Source organism: Chlorocebus sabaeus, chromosome 12, assembly GCF_047675955.1.
Source record: "Chlorocebus sabaeus isolate Y175 chromosome 12, mChlSab1.0.hap1, whole genome shotgun sequence".
Taxonomy (NCBI): Eukaryota; Metazoa; Chordata; class Mammalia; order Primates; family Cercopithecidae; genus Chlorocebus; species Chlorocebus sabaeus.
Window position 1 is genome coordinate 47,985,843 of NC_132915.1, and position 20,651 is coordinate 48,006,493.

The 20,651-nt window shown below is 36.6% G+C and overlaps 1 protein-coding gene across 3 annotated transcripts in view; it reads left to right on the plus strand.

The window, feature by feature from the left end:
• Nucleotides 1–20,651, plus strand: part of ADAMTSL1 (ADAMTS like 1) — a 419,132-nt gene that overhangs the window by 186,460 nt on the left and 212,021 nt on the right. For 2 of the 3 annotated variants that reach the window (XM_007969153.3, XM_007969155.3), the window contains exons 10-12: nucleotides 12,100–12,150; nucleotides 16,507–16,711; nucleotides 18,008–18,155. In XM_007969153.3, coding sequence (XP_007967344.3) covers nucleotides 12,100–12,150; nucleotides 16,507–16,711; nucleotides 18,008–18,155 — 404 coding nt within the window. The remainder of the gene's footprint in view (nucleotides 1–12,099; nucleotides 12,151–16,506; nucleotides 16,712–18,007; nucleotides 18,156–20,651) is intronic. The other variant, XM_007969154.3, reaches the window with a different exon arrangement.

The following is a 20,651-nucleotide window of genomic DNA, read 5'->3' on the forward strand; positions in this document are numbered from 1 at the left end:
AGTAAAAGCATTTTGTTAACAATTTTAAAGAAATGTTTATAATAATATTTACTCAGTCTTTCTCGCCTCTGATTTTTACCTACTCTTGTCTGTTGGAGAAACTTTTTGGCCTATTTCTTATTACCCAAAGCAAAAGGCCATTCTACAGTGAAAGAAGTCTGCCTGTGCAATTTCTACCTTTTCTATGTCCTGTGTTATTTTAAAACATTTAATACAGCACATGAATAAATGTTGGGACCGGTGGCTACTTAAAAAAGAAAGATACAAAGAAAGATAAGTGAGAAAAGGAAAAAGAAAAAATAGGCAAATGTCCAGAAGCTGCTTTTTTTGTTGAAGAAGTAATTAGACAAAGCTGAGAAAATGAAGACTAGCAGTAGAAAGGTCTAAGGGACAGCTGCTTCAGAAAATATAAGTATGCTACTCTGAGGTTAAGATTCTTCAGAAATTGCCATGAAATTCATTGAACTCTTTTGCATACCTGTAATCAAAGCAACGCTTCTGAATTCTAAGAAAATACAAAGTGATGGTCTAAGCAAAGTAGGTAGAAGAGACTCCATAAAACAGATCTGCTCTTCCATCAGCCATTGTGGAATCAAACCCTCAGGAAACTGTTTTTTCACTTAGATTTAATGGTCTAATAGTAAAATCAAGAGCGAACAATGACGTTCCACCAACACTTTTGTGTCCAAATTTAGAAATTCCCAAAAGGGAAAACCAATATTCTTGGTATAAAATCACATATTTTTAATTTCAAAAAAAAATTATTATATCTAGCCACTGAGATATTTATTCATTTTTCCTGAATCACACTAGGATTTTTACCTATTATAGTATTTAAAAGTAGAATCACTTGTAGTAAGAAAAGAGAAGGAAAAAAATTTAAAAAATTAAAAAGCAAAGTCCCAGTTAGCCAACTTTATTCCCTATCAAGGCTTGCAAGTGTCATTGACGGCAAAAACTGCATCAAACAATTAAGTCTACAACCTTATATTTATTATTTTACCCTTCTGGGCTTCCATTTTCTCACCCACAAAATGGGAAGAGAGAGTCATTTGTTGTCAAATTAGTGGTTTTCAAACTGTGCCCACAGAGCCTGTTGTTCCACAGTTGTTTTAATTAAATTTTGTTTTATGTATTTTAAAGTTTTTTAAAATAATAATTCACAAAAAAATATATTCAAACATGTTAAACTAATTTTAACTGATTCACACTAAGTTAAATTATAAAAATTATAACAATTTTAAGTGTGGTACTACCAAAGTAAATGCTTTTGCCCTCATGATTGAGTTCCTCGGTTATGTCTAGTTGAAAAAATAACTACCCTAAGATTGCAAGGTAAGCTGTAAAAACAGTTTTCACTACCAAACACTCTCTGTGATAATAAGAATTTTCTTATTACTACATATCTAAAACCAAAACAAAGAAGAAATAAACTAGACATGGCCACCAGTAGCCATAATCCCTGACATCTACTTTTTGTGTTTACCAAAATAATTTCCCTATTCTCATTATTTTGCTTTATAAAAAGTAAACATTATACATTTGAACTAATCAACTAAAATCATAAATATCATCAACATTGGGTCTATATATGTTGGTCTTTTACACAATATAAAGCCTCCCAACGACCAGGATGTTTCTAGTCACTGCATGTGATTGTATCCATGCTCCCTTCCAACTTCAAACTCAATGACTGTAAATATCAGTCATTATTTTAGTTTTAGGAAGTTTACAACAGCTTCCTAAATACATTAACAACTTCTAGAAATTGTCTGAAATCAACAGAGAACGCAACCAGTGGCATGGAGGGGTCTCAGGAATATCTCACTCCACACATCTGTCTATTGTTTGGTTCTCATTCTCTTTTCCTTTTGTTCCCACCATCTTCTTTCTTTACTTTCCCATCTCATGTTTTGTTCCTCCTTCTTACACTCACTGACAACATCCACTGGCTTCCATGGTGGTGGATTAGTTCATCTACTAGTTCTTGAGACTGGAGAGATTGTTGACATCTCGCCTATACTCTTCAAAATAATTTTTATGTTTTTATGGCTTTTTTGCTGATTCTAAGTGCTAACTTAGAAATGTTGATAAGTTAAAAGACTGTAATGAAAACAATGAACTCACTAATAATCCCCAATGCCCGCAGAGAACCTCTGTTAATGCTTTTGCTGTATTTCTTTCCAGTCTTGTCTATAGCTCATAACATAATTGAGATCATACTTTATTTGGCATTGAATAATTTGGCATTCTTGGTTTTCATTCTTCCAAAAGCAAGCCTGAATATCCATGACACATAGTAACTCAACATTGTGCTGAGGTAGGAATTTAAGTCCACTGGACTATAAGACCAACAGTTGAGCCTTGCTGGCTGCCCAGCAGTTTCATCCCAAGGAGGCTTTGTTGCTCTCTGCTGGTGTCATTTACACAGTCATTTTTCTGAAGTGATAAAACACTTTGTTTCCTGGCCAAAAGTTGTCTCAAACAGGGAGCCAAAATTTAATCCTTATAAGGGAAGTGAAGAGAAAGTAAAGTATAAAGATTTAATGACTTTTAGCTAAAATTAATAAGGTTTTTCATTAGTGACTCAGAGCTATGACATCACTAAGCCCATCATATGCTCTGTACACAGTGTATTACATGTTCTACTGGTAGTCCCAATGGGCATTCCCAGAAGACCAGAGACATACCCCTCCTGCATGTGAGGGATCTAGCGCACATTTATTTTCTGCTTTATACATTTAACACTATGTTCTGTGTGCTTTCCCATGTAACTAAGATATTTAGGATCTAGTCAAATGTAAAATCCTCTCTTGTGCCTACCATGGTATAATCAAAGCTTCTGTCTTACACCGGGGGAAATTTTTTTGGAATTTGTGCAGTGATGTGTGGCATTTTTACCTCTTGGGTGAAAGGTCAGGTCCATCATGTGACCAGAAAGCCTCCAAGTGTAAGCCCTGTGGTTCAGCAACAACTAAAAAGGGATAGCATGAATTCAGCTAATAAGCACCTTGACGTTTTCAAAGCAGCTTTAGATGTAAAATATACAACATTTAGCCTTACATATCTTAGTCTGTGAGACAGTGAGACAGTTAAGGCTGTCTGGAGGAATTTGTGCAAGTTACTCTTTGTGAGACAGAGAACCACCTTTGCAGAATTTTTTTTTTTTTTTTTTTTTTTTTTTTTTTTTGGCACAGACCTTTAGTTTTCCCTCCAAGGCAGTAATGAAGGGGGCTTAAATTGGCAAGAGGTGGACAAGTGAAAAAAGCTCTCACTCATCACACTATCATGGCCACAATTATTAGCAAACAAATCTGTTTCTAGCTGAAACTGCATCCAGATTCCCCCTTCCCTCAAGGAATTCAGAGCAACAGTCCTAAGCAAATGCCCAAACTTGTATACACCAAGCGGCAATTCTTGGCAAGTTCAAGTGAACTTTTTTATTTTTTATTTTTTGTCCAGCTCCATTTAGTTTCACAGTAAATTGCATCAATTATCTCTGGCCAGGAACCAAAAAAAAAAAAGTCTCAATTAAACTCGAATGCAACTATAAAGAAATACTCTGCATTAGAACAAGCGGTATGTGTAGTAGGCATGTAAAATCCTGATTCTCACACTAACTTGGTGACCAACTAGTCCATGGCAATATAGCCTGATGTTTAAGAGTGGGCCTTTGGCATAAAACGTCCTGGCTTGAGACCCTGGCTCTGTCACTTATAGTTGAGTCGCCTTTGGCAAATTCCTTATTCCCACTAAGCCTCAGATTTTTCATCCTGTGAAGTGAGGATAATAACAATACTTACCTCATAAAGTTGTCATGAGGAATACATGGCATAATACATTTAAAGAGCTTAGCACAGTGCCTGACTCATGATAAGCACTCAATAAATGTTAGCTGCAGCAGCTATAATGACTAAGATCATGGTTATGATGATGTTGATGTTAGCTCAGAGAAACTCCTAAGCTCTCTAGAAATCAGCTTTCTCATCCATAAAAGGAAAAGATGGAACTCTAGAATTCTATATGGGTCTAGAAAGATGGTTCTCTATTGTGGTTTTAACACCAGGAGCTGTAAGTCCTAGGAAAATCTAATCTTGAGAGTAAATCACATTTATCAGATGTTTTAAATATAATGATCACAAGAAATTAAGATAATTGGCAACTCCTGAAGTCTCAGTTCACAAGTGTCTGATAACCTCTACTTTACCAGCTGTGAGACGTTGCCATTTAATTTACATGGGATTTAGGCCAGGTATGTCTCCAGAAAAAACTCAGTGTAGGGACAAGAAAATGGTTGACTTATTTAGCAGTTACAACATAATGAAATGTTTTCTTAATTATGGAGGTCTTTTAGTTTTACTACAGTAAGTAAATGATTTAGAAAAGTAACAACTCCTTACCTTTTGATGAACCTCATTTAAGTATACTATTTTGTGCAGTAATTAGTAAACAATAAGAAAAAAATACCCATAAAATCCCATTTCCACATTCATGTATTATTCATAATGAGATAAATGAAGCAAAGTTAGGGTGCTTCTTAGAATGCATGATCATACCCTTCCCATGCTTATAGATACACCACACGTCATCAGACAATTACATAATCAACTATAACTCAATTATCTGGGAAATTCAATTTTCTGCAAAGCTGGATCATCCCTAATAGTAATATCACTTCTTATGGTACACTTTAAAGCTTTTAAAAGTGTAATTATTTGTGTAATTCTTTTAATTGGCCTGCGAGTTAATAGAGTAGGTATTGTTACCATCCTCATTTTTAACTTCAGTCCGTCCGTTTGTAGCCAAAAGACTTTACTAGCTAAGTAACTTCTTATCTAGGCCTGAGTTTTGCCATCTGTAAAATAAATATAATATTCCTGTCAGAGAGTAACTGTGAGAATTAATGAGATAACATATGTAAAGTCCTTAGTAAGGTGTCAAGCACTCACCAAACACCAGCTATCATGATTGAATTGAGAAACAGACTGGTAAAACAACTTGCCCAATGTCACTTCGGTTTGAAGTTTATAAAGTGCCTTCACATCCATTATCTTATTTAGTTTTACAATCCCTAGGTTAGCGGGTCAGGGGTTGTCACCTATATTTTACAGATGAAAAAACTGAAGCTCAGAGAGGTTAAGTGTTAGGGCCACTCTGCAAAAGCAAATTGGGATGTGGATCTAAGTTCTTCCAGTTCCACAGCATCGCTACATAAAGACAGGCTACCTGATCCCTGGTGCAGCCTTCATGCCGTCAAATCCCACAGTCATCCTTGTTCTGCATGATGCCTTCAGCAACCTGTAAGATCTGGTTCCAACCCAACGTAGAACAGCACAGCCAGCCAGCACAGAACTGCTAACCACACCAATGCCAAGTCTGGGTGTTTGAATTGACCACATACCCAGGTTACGCAAGCCTCTTTCATGTAAGTGTAAATACTGATGTTTACTCAAATCAAACAATGGCTAAATCACTCAGTGCAGAAAGAAGTAAACAAAGACCGAGGAAATATTAGTCCCACTTATTTAAAAGCAGTTCAGAAATTACATTCATTAATACCAAGAATGTTTAACCCCAGAAATGTAGATGTGAGGAAGTGTTCAATGATTTGACCCAAAATATTAAAACGCTTCAGTATTTAGTTTATTACAGAAAATGAACTTGTATCTAAAAAACTGTTTTCAGATCTGCATAAAGCAGACTCCTTTTGATCTGATTTCAGTGGAAGCCCAGATAAATGAATGTTGCTGCTTAGTTTATGGTTTTTAAAAAATGGTACCTAATTATAGAATATTTTCTATTTGCGGGATCCTAACTTGCCTCTGTACATGTTAGGGAAGTTCTCTGTGTTTTAAGAAGTCATGAAGTGTTACAGGAGGAGAAATTTTGAGAGAATTATCTTAGTTCAGTGGTTTTCAAGCTGTGGTCCACTAAGCTCTGAGTTCTACCCTCAGTAGCCACTAGGAAGGGGCAGGTAAGATAGAGTCCAATAGCATGGGTTTCCAGGCACCTACTCTTACTTCATCTTAAAACTCCTGATCTCATCCAGTACTTAGATTTTGCAGATGGCCAAACCTTGATGTAAGGTACTCAAGGTAACATAAAAAGAAAGTAGCAGAGAGGAGTACTGACCTTCCAACTCCCAGCCTCTCATGTGATCCTTTTCCTCATTATGGCTAGATCCTCCGTGCTTTGCTACTCATGAAATAGTAAAGTGCTTTTATCTCTTCCAACTTTTTATTATTTCTCTTCTGTACTCTTCTAAACTGTTGCTTAGAAATAGACTGGTTTCTATTGTCCTGAGGACATCTAGAGAATATGGAGCACCATTTTCTATACAAGAGACCCTTCTACTACACACAATTTTGTTCATTTTTTAAAAAATATAGTCACCTATTTTGTGAAAGGTTCTGTGCTTGGTGCCATGGCAAAGGTAAAAATGAATAAACTAGAATCTAGGCCCCCACACTGTCCAGGGCAGGTTGAGTTGTCCAAAGCAGCGTGGTATCTGAAAGACACATGAGAAAGAGAGAAAAGAAGATCTTTTAAAAAGCTTTCAGAGTTATTTCGGGGAGATAGCCAATGAAAAGATACAGAGGTAACCTAAGCAGGATGGAAGCACAGTCACTAATCTGTCCTTTCTCTGCTCACATCAGGCAATCACCCCTGCTTGCCAGAACAGCCTTCCTAAACTGCCAGACCACTCTCCATATCAGACTGCCCTCTCTCAAAGACGGCAGGGCCAGCAAAAGGCAAAGCATGGGACTGAATATGTGCACAACAGCGGCAGTTAGGGAGTTTCTTTCCCTCCTTTCCTAACTAGCTTTTAAAAACTTGTTTTTGCTTTTTTGTTTTAATTTTGGATGGGGTTGCATTACTTGCCTTTGCATCTGCACACTGATGACATAAGTTCACTCAATGGTTATTTACTAATCACCTGTGTGCAGAACACTGTCCTAAGAGATGCAATAAAGAACCAATATAGCTTCTGACTCATGGTGATAAACTAAAGAAAAACTTGTGCAATAGTTAGAAGTTAGTACAGTTGGCCCTCAGTATCCATGGGGGATTGGTTCCAGGACCCACCCCATCCCCACCTCCACAGATACCAAAAGCCACAGATGCTCAAGTGCCTTCCATATATAAAGTGGTGTAGTATTTGAATGTGACCTATATACACCCTCTGTGTACTTTAAATCATCTCTAGATTATGTATAGTACCTTATAAAGTGTAAATGCTGTGTAAATAATTGCTATACTATAATGTTTAGGGAATAATGATGAGAGAAAACATCTGTACATATCCAGTACAGATGCAACCATCCATTTTTTTTCTTCAAATATTTTCAGGCTATGGTTGAATCCATGGATGCAGGACCCATGGATATAAAGGGCCAATAGTACACAGTTAAAAGTGAAGAGAGGAGTTAGTATTACAGGTGTTGAGAAGAAGGAGAGAGAATTTCTGGCTAGATGTTAAGAGAGAAAATAGGCAAGAATTTAGGAGAAGTAGAATTTGACTAATAAATTTCGGTGGGCATTATGGAACCACGTGAGTCATCTAAATGGTGAAGTGAAATATTAGGTGCTTTGGCAGCAGAGTAGACTGGACTGATTTGTTAGGAGACTGGTATGAAAGTGCCTGAACTTGTGTCAGGAGGAGATCTACTTGTCAAACATTGCTGGTGTTGTGATGACAGCTGGAAGAACTGAGTGGTGAAGATAGCCCCAGTGTACAGTGGATAGGAGAATGGCCATGCCTGAATGGTAGTCGTGATCACAGGAGAAGAAGCAGGGCCAAATAATGAATTGTCCTGGGATGCACTGAACTTGAAAAGCCTAGAGCACATCTAGTTATCAGGAAGTCAGAAATGAAGATTTGCAGTTCCAGAGAAGAGGCAAGAGGTCCTGAGAGATTCACTGAAAGAAACCCTTGAAACCATAAAAGGATCTCTTTATGGCTCATTTTCATTATAAAAAGAACAGAACTGGCCAGGCGCGGTGGCTCACGCCTGTAATCCCAGCACTTTAGAAGGCCGAGGTGGGCAGATCATGAGGTCAGGAGATTGAGACCATCCTGGCTAACACGGTGAAACCCAATCTCTACTAAAAATACAAAAAATTAGCCAGGCGTGGTGGCGGTCGCCTGTAGTCCCAGCTACTCAGGAGGCTGAGGCAGGAGAATGGCGTGCACCCGGGAGGCGGAGCTTGCAGTGAGCCCAGATCGTGCCACTGCACTCCAGCCTGGGCGACAGAGTGAGACTCCGTCTCAAAAAACAAGAAAACAAAACAAAACAAAAAACAAAACAAAAAAACCCCAGAACCCCGGTAAATTAGGTGTCCATGGACTTAACTACTTTAGGATTTTTCTTGTAAAGAGAGATGTATCACAATAGTTAAATTCTACAACTGATCAGTGTGAGCCCAATTTTGGCTTGGTTTTTTTTGTTTGTTTTTTGTTTTTTAACACTGAGGACTCCTGTTCTAAAGTAGCATCTTAGATCACTTCTGCACAGACTCAATGATCTTGAAGTGACACATGGAATTTGAGGTGATGGCCTCATTTCATCCACTTACATCATAGTTCCAAAGTTTCTGTCTTTTGCTTTCTTAGATTTGAATTTTTTCATACTTGAATATTCTAATTGTTGTGATTGTAAAAGATAATATAGAAAGCTTAGAAAACAGAAAAACATTTAAAAAGAAAGCAAAAAATAGTCATAAGCCAAACACCAATAACTATTGTTGACAGTTTTTTATATATGTGTGTACACACATATATGCATGTATACATATGTGTGTATACGTGTGTCACAGGAATACACATATGCAAGTTATGAAAATGCATAGATATGTACACCATCTATATATTTTCTTAGTATTATAGATTGTATCATACATTCTATTTCATAGTCAATTATTTTTAGTTAACATTACATTGAGCATTTTTCCATGTCATTAAAAATGATTCAAAAACCATTATGTCCATGTGCTGCATAATGTTTCATTATATAAACTTGTCATAACTGAATCATTCTCCTGAATTGCCATTGGACAATTCAGTAAGACGTGTATTTTTAGAGGATGAGATGGGATGCCTTTTCTACGTATACGACATCACTCCAGAATGATCACTTGCTCATGCTCACCTTCTCTTCTTACCACCACAACCCCGATGATGGGGATATTAGATGGAGTCACGTTACTGCCCAGTGTAAGAGAAACAATGTGAGAACTGTGAGCGTAGTGGTCAGCATAGTGAAGGCAGTGGAGAATGAGTTTTACCCCCAAGCCAACTGTTTCTTCTATCTTTTCCCTTTGTGATCATTTTTATAAATCATTTTTGCCTCCTTCACCACACCCCACATATTCAGATGCACGTCTGAATGCATGCATATATGCATACACACCCACAAGGAGACCTAAACATGGGGAGAACTTCTTAAAGTCCCGAAATTGCATTATTTTTCATTATTCTTTATGATTCGCACTTTGCCTAAGAAAAAAAGTAAGCAATAGGTAAGCAATAGGAAGTTAACTTCAGGCAAGCTTGCTTCCCCCCAGTAACAGTGTAGTGAAAGGCTAGGGCCATGACATGAACCCCAGAGAGAGCTGAGCCCGTGCACACGAATATGCATTAGCAGGACTGGACAGAGCACCATTGTTTTGATATCTTTCTGTTTTCACAGGTGCTATAGAGTCATTTTATGAGTCTTCACCATGACCCATGTCATAGAAGACAAATATAGCTATAGTTTTGCTGAATCCAGGTTTCAAGCTCCTTGTTCAAACAAAAACATAATTTCTAAATCGGTCCAAAGCAAAGTTCAACGTCTTGAATTTTGTACACTCTCCCTTTTATTCTCCTTCACTTCAGCTTGTCTCCTTCAATGTTACTGTCTCCATTTTAAATATCATCAGCTGATAAATCAATTGACAGAGATCTGCAACAGTTTATTCTAATATTGAAGATGACAAATTACAGCCATAAATTTTTTCGGGAGAGAAGTCTATGGTATGCATTTCTGCATTTAGAAATTGATGTAGCATGAATAAAGATACTAGAGTAAGGTAAAATATAATTTCAAAGTCATCTTGATTTATTCCTTAATTGACTACTATTAGATAACAGTATATCTACGAACTTACTAGAAGAACTGTGGAAGATGATTGGCATTCTTTAAAATATAGTCCTTTTAGAAAAAAGTTCCCTTTATTACTAGATGTAAAAATGATTCTTACTAGATGTTAGAATGATTCTAACATAAGGAAGGATTAAGCTTTCACCTGATTTCTTATCTGTTGGAAGGTAGAAAAAAATAGGATGGTTAACTCAAAAAACAGAAAAGGTTAAAGACTGTTCATTTCATTCTTGTGTGAAGAACTGTGGGATTTCGAGCATGCCCAAAAGGCAGCATCCTATTTCTTATACATTGTTACTGAAGGTTAATACACACACATGCACACACATACACACACACACACATCATGAAAATTCTCTCACACAAATGAGTATAAAAAACTTATTCACACAAATAAATACGGAACATTTAGTCATGTAAAATAAATAAGCTAGTACTCCAATGACTTGCCCTCCTGCAAATAGATATCCATCTTAATTGCTTTGTTTCCTATTTTTTAAAAAACAAAATTTGACTTCTCTCATATATCCCCTTACCTTTCAGTAATTTCTTCAGAAACTATGCAGGCCCCTTTATCCCCCTGTCTCTCCTTCTTACCTTTCATCATCTCCAGTCAGTGCCGTTTTTATCTTTGTGATCCACACTCATGGCTCACTCTTTCTACCCAAACACCTGGATTTGCTAGCCATAATTTTTAAACCTACTATATCATCTTATATCAGAGGAATGAGTAAAAATGGAAGTCTTTATTTATTTAAATATAAAGATAAACATATTTATATTGAATATATAGATATTATATAGATATATAAATATATATGCATTCATCTATCCCAGAGGCACAGATAGAATACATGAGTTCCTTCAATAGCTTTCTATCTTTTATCAGTTGCAAAATAAGCATCTTCCACTTGTGCGCTACCGTGCTTTACATCTGTGCATCTCCATCTCCCACTCTTGATGAAGGTGCTGTTGCACTAGCAGTGTTATCCAAAAACCATGAATCATCAGTCTGCCACAAACCAGACAATTAGGCCTCTGCAGGGACCCACCAGTCTTACCAATTGGAGACTTTAGTTGAAATCAGTGAAGTAGGTTAGAGTAGTTTATTGGGATCCTAAAGGCCTCCAGAAACTTCCACACAGCCTATGATATGTCTTGTGGATCCTGAGCAGTCACTCTGTCTCTAAACCTCACAGGTTTCCCAGGGTCCTAGACGTACTAACAAGCCATGACAATCACAACCATCACTGCAACAGCAGTTAACACTGTATAATATTTCATAGACCAAAAAACCCACTTTTCATAATATCTCATTTTAACTGCCTACCTTTATTTTGGTAGGAAATTTCCCTTTGCTAATAATTGCCTACTATGTTCAGTAGTTTCCCCCTCCCCTTATAAAATACCCAAGTGGCTACTTTCCAGGTGTTAGTGAAATCCCTAGATCTGCCAAGAGAAGAAATCTAGCTAATGCAGTTACGTAGTATTGTCAATTCTGAGGTACATATTCTCCGGCTTGAATAGCTTTCTCTTTCATCAGAAGTGAGACAGTTACTGTAATTGCTTGGCAAGCATCTGGAAGTAACATGAATAATGATGATAATAAGAATGACCTCATAGGATGTATAATTTGGGGATTAAAGAACATTTACAACCTTATTGTGTCATAGTTAATGATGAGGTGCCAAGATTTCTTGCCACCACCCTTTGCAATGGTATTTCCTGCTTGGATCAGAGAACTAATTATAGTAAATGGTGTCCTTTCAAAGAACTTGCCCCATCCTAAAGCATATGCTGGCATAAAAATATAAAACTGTTTTAGTGTTGTTTTACAGATACAAGTTATTAATGTTATTTTGCATTTGTATTAAAAATTTGTATAATGTAATCATTTAGTGTTTATTTTATTGTGTGTACCTTCTACTCAGAGGGTTGGCATTATTGTTCCTAACAGTGACGGATACAAGCAGATCATGCCTTATGACCTCTACCATCCCCTTCCTCGGTACGTAAATCAATCATCCTGATGTTAGAATTAGCAAATTAGTCTTCTGCTGCTTATCGATATGTATAGATATACATATACAAAGAGAGAGAGATTATATGTTTTTAAGATGGTAGATGGTATATTTTGCAATCCATCCTGAGTTCTGCTTTTGTATAATACTAGCCTGCTCAGACTGTAAGCTTATCATTCAAAAACCATTTTAAGGTAGAATCAAGTTACACTGGAGTGAACACAGTAATTCACTCTGATTAGATACAGTGTATGGGTTTATGTTATGTCTTTCTTTCCCTCCCTTTGTTCTTTTCTATTTTTCCTCTCAATAGGACCCTAGTCATTAAAGCACTGTTGCTAACTATTAAACAAACACTGCCTAAAGTATTATTGCACTACCACTAACATGGAATTCCAGATGTGGTATTATCCTACATAGGGGCTTTAAATGTCCACTTTTTATTCAAAGAAATTATAATTAAGTACAAAAGGCAAATTTTTATATTCTAATTGTTCAAAACATTTTGGGGAACATTTTTTCTAAACAAAATTCAATGTGCTGCATTGCTTTTTTAAAGTTCAGTACTTTTAAAAACTAGAAAAAAGGTAATGAAAGTAATTCAGGAACTTTTAAAAGAAATTGTTCCCTTTATAATATATTCATAAGAAAACTGGAGAAGCTGAAAAATCCGCTAGCTACTGAGTGTGTTGCCTGCATTGGAAACAGCTCCACAGAGAGCAGAAATTAGAGTTGGGATTGAAGTAGACCTATGGTCTATTTTCTTTGCTTATTTGGCCCTCAGAGAATCAGCTGCTATTTAGAACCAAGGGTTTAAATCAGATCATGAATGGCTGGAGTAATCCACAGCAGCCTGCTCCATCTCAAATTAAACCAAGCCCAGAAAATAATTTTATTTTGAACTGTAAAGATTTGATGGAAAAATATCCAAATACCTCATGAATTAGAATCCAAATAGAGGTCCCTTGAGGTCATCTAGTGCAACTCCCCATTGATGCTTCATTCTCCCATTCCTTCTCCAACAATCACAACCATATACCACAGATATGTTTAATATATATTTACACAAATATGCATTCACATATTCAATGCATATGTATTCACACATGTATATACATATCTATCGATGTTTATATAATACATATATACAAGTGAAAATTGTCATCCAGCATCCACTTAAATATGTCTAGTGACTGGCAGGCAACTCACTTTTCACCTAATGATCACATATAGGAAAGGAATTTGACTTTTACTAGATATACTTCTTGTTTTTCTTGTTATTTTTAATTCTTTCACTATGTGGCTATGTCATTAGTCAGCTCCCTCCTACTTTCCTATGACTATATTGATAAAGACAATAAATGTCTTTACAATGTTCCTAATGCATCATTTTTCTGGTTTTATCCAGAACTCTTGTCCTTGAAAAAATTTTAATGAAAATAGCAAAGATTAATTTAACTGAACCAAGATTTCCTTTGATTTCAATTTGTGTATCTGTGAACTAAATGTTCATAGGATATACGTATCTGTTTGTATGAAAGCCATACATTTCATTATTTCACGATAAAGGTAAAGTTGAACATCAGGAGTAAGCAACATCAAGTTTATGTTTTATGTAATGACAACTCCTAGATTTCTGTTTTATCTGTGATCTCTCTTGTTTATATTTCTCTGGCATAACTAATGCCTTTATTAGGTTAAAATTGATTTCTTATAGGTTGGGATTTTCTCCAAATGCCTAAATCCCAATGATATATTAAAACGATCCTCCTGGTTGTGTGTTTGTACTGTATCCTTGTATACACTCTTGGCATATCTATGTATCACAATGGGTAAGAACAATAAACTGTATTTCTTACCCCTTTGTATGTCTGACACTGAACTAGTTATAAAGTTAGATATTCAGCTATATTGACAGACTGTTAGTAAATGGAAGCTATTTTTACAGCTGTGTTTTCATTCATAAGAAGAATTAAGGCTCAAAAATGGTTCTCAAATGGCAGCTACCTACTAATCAAGGCAATTTCAATTATTTAAATGGGGTTAAGAACACAAGTATAGATATAAAACACAATTAACATATTTTTACCTTGTTCTTTCCTGCTTTCAGCCTTTGACTGTAACACATATCTGGACATAATATGAGGATGTAGTCCGAATAATCGTAATTAATATATGTCACTCTTGTGCATCCTGCTTTATTTGAGAATTTCTTAAACACACTGTGTGTTTAAAAAAATTAAAGGCCAAAAGAGTTTAAATGTATGATATATAAATTCATTCAATGTTCTCCAGGATAAGATTCTTGAATATGTCTTTTTTTTTTTTTATTCCAAGCACTTACCTGGTTACCGTCTTCAGATCTCCTGATCTCTCTCAGCTTTTGTTACGCTTTCTTTAAAGCACATAGACATGTTTTACTTCAAGATTCAACAAAACCCTGTTATTATACAAGGATTCACATGATAATTTTCTACACGTAGAACTGTAGTTGTATGCTGGAACCATAGTATAAATTTTTGAGATAATATTAGCCTCATTTGTCTTTCTATGGTCACGGACATTGAAAAAGATACTTACTGCTATGTGTGAAATTACACTATGGTCAGGTCCAAGTGCTGAGACAGAAATTAATCACTCTCCCTTTAGTGGGGTCAAGCTTGAGAATTTTAGAGTACCAATTAGAAAATGTGTTCTTTTATGGCATCTTAATATTCTAAGTGATTAAATGTACATTTAAAAAACATATTCCTACTTCATTGTCAGGTCAAATCTAATGTGAATACATACTCACGTATTCAACCCAACTTCAATCTGAATCAGGCCTGTTATTCATCTCCAGAAGTAAGCCCTGCAGAGATTTGTGTGGAGACAAAGGAGAATTGGTCTTACCCCTTGGGAAGAGAAACTCTCTGCAGAGCTACTTCATTCTCTTGAAAGAGATCAGAAAGTCTCCCAAGGGCCAAACAGAGGGCCTCAGTTTCCCCACCATGACATTTTCTTATGTGTCTCCTGGGGAAATACACGTAGGAAAATATTGTATCTGGCAGCACGTCTTGGCTTTTGGCAGTGGAGATAACAATTGTTGCCTAAACTTTAACAATGTAGAGAAAATGTGAAGGAAAACCCTTTGTAACTAGGAAAAACACATGATTCAGGCTTGTGCAGAAGAGAAATCAAACTCACAATGTACACAGAAAACTTGACTACAGAATAATTAATGTCTCGATGGTGTGCCTGTGCAATATTTTAAAATTTTAACTATTCAAATGGATCAACCCGGTGACATTTTGTTTCTCTCATTAAAATTATATCTCTCATAATTCTAAGAGAAATCTTAAATCTCCTTAGCAATCCTCATCAATAAACAGAATATATGTAAAAAAGATAATCTCAATTCACTCAGTCCCAAAGTTTCTGTTTTTAGAAATTCTACATTCTCTAAAGCTACAGGAGGAGAGAAGAGAATTTGGCAAAGATATCTCTCTGCATCTGGGACCTAATGCTTCAGAGCTGTTTAAAGCTCTGAAAAAAATCAGTAGAAGTCTCTGAAATGTTTTGACATATTGTTATTTTCTACCCTACTTAACTATGTATCTACTTTCAGATGCCATTAGTCTTCCAACCCAAACCAAACTTCTTCACAGTTCCAAGAGTTATTTACTAGAGGAACTCTAACTACCAGTATCCCTCAACAGTTAGGGAATATGTAGATAATGTTAACACTTCTGCTCCTCAGCTTAATAATGATAGCACAGTTTGAACATCAGAATTGTGCTGAATCTGTGTGGTCCCAAAGCTGACGATTGCAGAAGCAAAGGAGAGGGTCTTTTGTTTACCTTCATCTTTTATGAGCTTCTTCTATTAAAAAAAAAAATACCTAGAAGTAATAAAGTATTACATTTAAAATAAAAAGTATCTGCAGGTGCAAACCATTAGTGTTAACTGAGTATACCACTTTAGTCTTGAGATGGATACTTAATGGGTTTAATGAAAATAAATTTTATATACACATATCTTGAAACTATGGGAGAAGGATAGAACTACATCCTACATCTTCTGAGTAGGTTACAGACAGCACAGATATCCTTCTGGACAGCTCTCAAAACTGTAATGGCTTACATTTGTGTAGAGCTTCACGGTTTGCAGAGCCCTTTTGCCAATGTTGAATCCTTCTCTCTCACTCATCAGATTTCAGGCAATAGATGGCTTTTGGTTCTCTGGACCTTAGCCTCTCAGAACCTGATTTTACCAGTAGGCACAGGGAATGGGTTGGTCGACCGGTCACTGAGGAGGCTTAGCAATGTGCATGTCTGCCCTGATGACTCCCCTTGCTTCTGTAGGTGGGAGGCCACCCCATGGACCGCGTGCTCCTCCTCGTGTGGGGGGGGCATCCAGAGCCGGGCAGTTTCCTGTGTGGAGGAGGACATCCAGGGGCATGTCACTTCAGTGGAAGAGTGGAAATGCATGTACACCCCTAAGATGCCCATCGCGCAGCCCTGCAACATTTTTGACTGCCCTAAATGGCTGGCACAGGAGTGGTCTCCGGTAACTGTGCCTTCTTTCTTTGTTCATTAGGAGAGTAAGTCCACTCTTCCCTCTCATCATCATGGCCCCTCCGGGTACCCTGAGCAGCTCCACACTTCTTGAGGTGTCTAGAAGCCTACCAGCTTAGCTCCTGGAGTAGGAATGCCCCAAATCCAGCATGACCAAAAGTAAATGATGTTTTTTTTAAAATGTCTTTCTTCAAGTTTCTTCAAGAAGCCTCTATTGTTCCCCAGACAATGTTCCCTCAAATGGCAAAGGGGAAACAACTGCCTTTCAAGGGTAATTGAGGCTGAATGACTGATCCTGAATCTGTAAAGCTGCTTTGATGATAGAGCTCAGTAGACCAGAAGTTTGATTTCATTTTGTATGTATTATGCTTTGTATCCAAAAGGGTCTAAGTAGATTAATATTAAAACTATGTATATTAGTCATGGAGGAGGGGGGAAGAGGAAATGAAAATAGCACAAAAATTAAAATTGGAATGAAGTAAGATAATTAAAACAAAAAACGTATAGATGTTAGGAAACCTGCTGTAATTAAACATAAAATGTCATTCAGAGTTTCCTGACTGTTAATGCAGAAAGGAAAGTGGCAAAGGAAATAGAAAGATGAAGTAAGCCATTGTGCCCTCAGCCTCAGAAATGACAAAAGACTCTTCACTGAGCCCTGTGGCTTCGTGGCAGCAGATCAGAGCTGTGACATTTTCTGCATCTAGACACGTTACCAGACATGGGGAACCATTAGAGGTGCAATCTACATTGGGCATCTGGTCATTCAATCTGTTCTTTTAAATATTATTTTTTCAATGTCATCAATTGGATTGACAATGCTGCAATATAATTTAGCTATAATCGCAGTTTAAATTTTTTCATATCCATGTGGAGGTATTTCCCATATTTTTGGAAGTAGCAGTCATTAGCAAAGTAACTAAAATACAATACAGTGTTGGTAATCAAAATTAAGCACACTCTACAGTCTCTTTTCTCCTTTCTTCTTTTTGGTGCTTGCTTTGAGACTTTGCACACAGTGGGTCCTTAAACATTGCTGACTGATTCATCCAAACCTATGGAATTGAAAGTGATTTAATTTTCAGCGAGCTCCACCTCAAATAGCCAAATAGAACAAAGATCCCTTGACTGGTAAGAAATGGTGTAAGTTTACCAGGAGTCCTCGTGTGGAAAAAAAAAGAAAAAAAGAAAAGAAAAGAAAACTTAGATTAAAAGTTTTAGGTGCAAAGTGAAGAAAGTAAACAAGGCTTTGCCTACGAGTCTCCTCTGTCTTGCAATCTCTTTCCAGTGCACGGTGACATGTGGCCAGGGCCTCAGATACCGTGTGGTCCTCTGCATCGACCATCGAGGAATGCACACAGGAGGCTGTAGCCCAAAAACAAAGCCCCACATAAAAGAGGAATGCATCATACCCACTCCCTGCTATAAACCCAAAGGTAACTTGACAGGTGCTCTATTACCAGCCTGTTAATTGTTGTGTGTAGTCAGATGTGTTTTAAACTCCTTAGAACATTTTTAAGTATCCCAAGTATTCTTAGTAACAATTCTTTATAACTTTACTAAAGGAATTTGGTTCTTTTAAAGAATCTTTCAAATGATTTTGATTGCAAAATTTCATTAACCACTACATGTAGAAATATATTTATATAATTATCTCCCAAGTCATAAAGTTGTTTGAGGACTATTGCTGAAGAATGCAGATGTATCTGCTTAAAGAGAGACAAGATATCCTAGAAATATATGTTTGATTTACTATCCACATGTCTTGCCTTTAAAAACAAGGGAATGAACCCAAGTATGGCTGTTTTGCTAAGGCTGAAGTACATTGGGAAGTCTCATACTTCAAACTGATGAAACAGAAAACTATCGCTTTTTATATTGAAAATTAAAACATTAATATGAGACTGAATTCTAGAACCATAATTTAAAATATATCAGAATTTAATAGATATTGCAGGAATTAATTAAAAAGAAATTTTAGGGAAGTGTAGAACTAAGCATTTAGTGAGCCAAACTTCTTATAATTACACTGGGTGTCTCAGATTAGCAAGAATACGAATTTGATTTCTGTACAAGTATTGTTACTTGTCTGTGCCAATGGAATAGAAAAATTCAAAATCACAAACCATTCAGAAGTAAATAACTCTTTAAATCTCCTTTAATTTTTAATATTAAATATGGCTCCCATTTCTTTATTTCTTTAAGCCATTAAATTTCTCTGAAAATCAGTCACATTGTAGCTCTTTATTATACTATAGGTAGTCCTAATTGCAAATGAATGGCATCATAAAATCTAAATTAATGATATAAAAGGAAACCAAAAAACCTCAGAAATCCTGATTTATTTTAATAAATGCACCTCTCTCAAAGCCTTGGTTTCCTCCTCTGTAAAATGGGTATAATAATAGTATCTAAATCAGAGATTATGTGAAGGTTAAATGAGATATACCATAAACAAGGTGGTTAACCTAGTGCCTGGAATATAGTAACTTCCACATACAGTAAGTTACTTTTAACTCCTGACTATCATCAGCGCCCTCAACTGTGGGAGGAGGTTGCCACAGGTGTGTCTGACAGGATTTAGTTCAAAAGAACAATAAAGTATTGCAAGCTTACTATTAGTGCCAAACTGAATGCTTCCTTATTGAAAGACCGAGAGCTAACCTATGCCATCAGAGACAGCTTCATTGACTGAGTCTTTTTTTTTTTTTTTTTTTTTTTTTTTAAGACGGAGTCTCGCTCTGTTGCCCGGGTTGGAGTGCAGTGGTGCGATCTCGGCTCACTGTAACCTCCACCTCCCGGGTTCAAGCAATTCTGCCTCAGCCTCCGGAGTAGCTGGGATTACAGGTGTATGATGCCGTGCCCGGCTAATATTTTGTATTTTTTTTAGTAGAGACAGGGTTTCTCACCATGTTGCCCAGGTTGGTCTTGAACTCCTGAGCTCAGGCAATCCACCCATCTTGGCCTCCCAAAGTGCTAGGATTATAGGCATGAGCCACCGTGCCTGGCCGACTGAGTCATTTACTGGGTTAGTTGTGGTAGTTGTAACATGATGTATGTATAGGTACTGTGTTGCTGTGTTTAAAATGTGAGCAAATCCTTTTGGCTTTGGCAGTTTTACATTTCTCACTTGCTTTGTTTTTTGACTATAAACAATTGCTGTGCATAGAGAACAAGAAGTGATGCCCGTAACTTAAAATAGTCAATTATTTATTAGCTTTATCTTCACCAAGCCACTTCACAGAAAGAAAAGCAGTTTGCAGTTAACTATCAAGAATCAAATCTGGATTTTCACAACTAAGGAGTGAGCCTGGCTCTCTAAACACCATTAAAATACCAAATAATTCTATGGTGCATATATGTGTAGACATATTTCTTTCATCCTTGCAATTATATGTTATAAAATGGTGATAGAGCGTCATTGGCTCATACTATAAAGGCAAATATCCCCACAAATGACCCTAATAAATATGCTAGAATGGGAATCTTGGCAGTTACTTCTGTAGGAGCAGTTATAACCTCCCTCTTCATTTTTCTCCTCCACAATTTTTTCCCAGGAAGTAACTAGAAGTTTGTTTTGAATTGTTTGGCCAGAGATAGATAAATAGGCGAAATAAGTCAAATTATGTGTTACGAGCCCTCATTTGCACATATTCCAGTTGTCAGTGAGCCTTGGGGTAGTATTGAATGAGTCAGATATCTAAACCAATGTTTTGTGAATTTCAGAGTGACAGAATTTGTTTTTGGCAATGTGACATAGATCACACTTAGCTAAAAGGCAAAAAAAAAAAAGTTAGAATTTATGAAAGTATCACAATATAATTGATTGTACTTTGTTTTCCAAGGTACATGCTGCTCTACCTTTTCAAGAGGAAATGGTGAAAAGATACCTCAATGATTTTTTATATGCATATTGAGCTAGTGCTCCTACA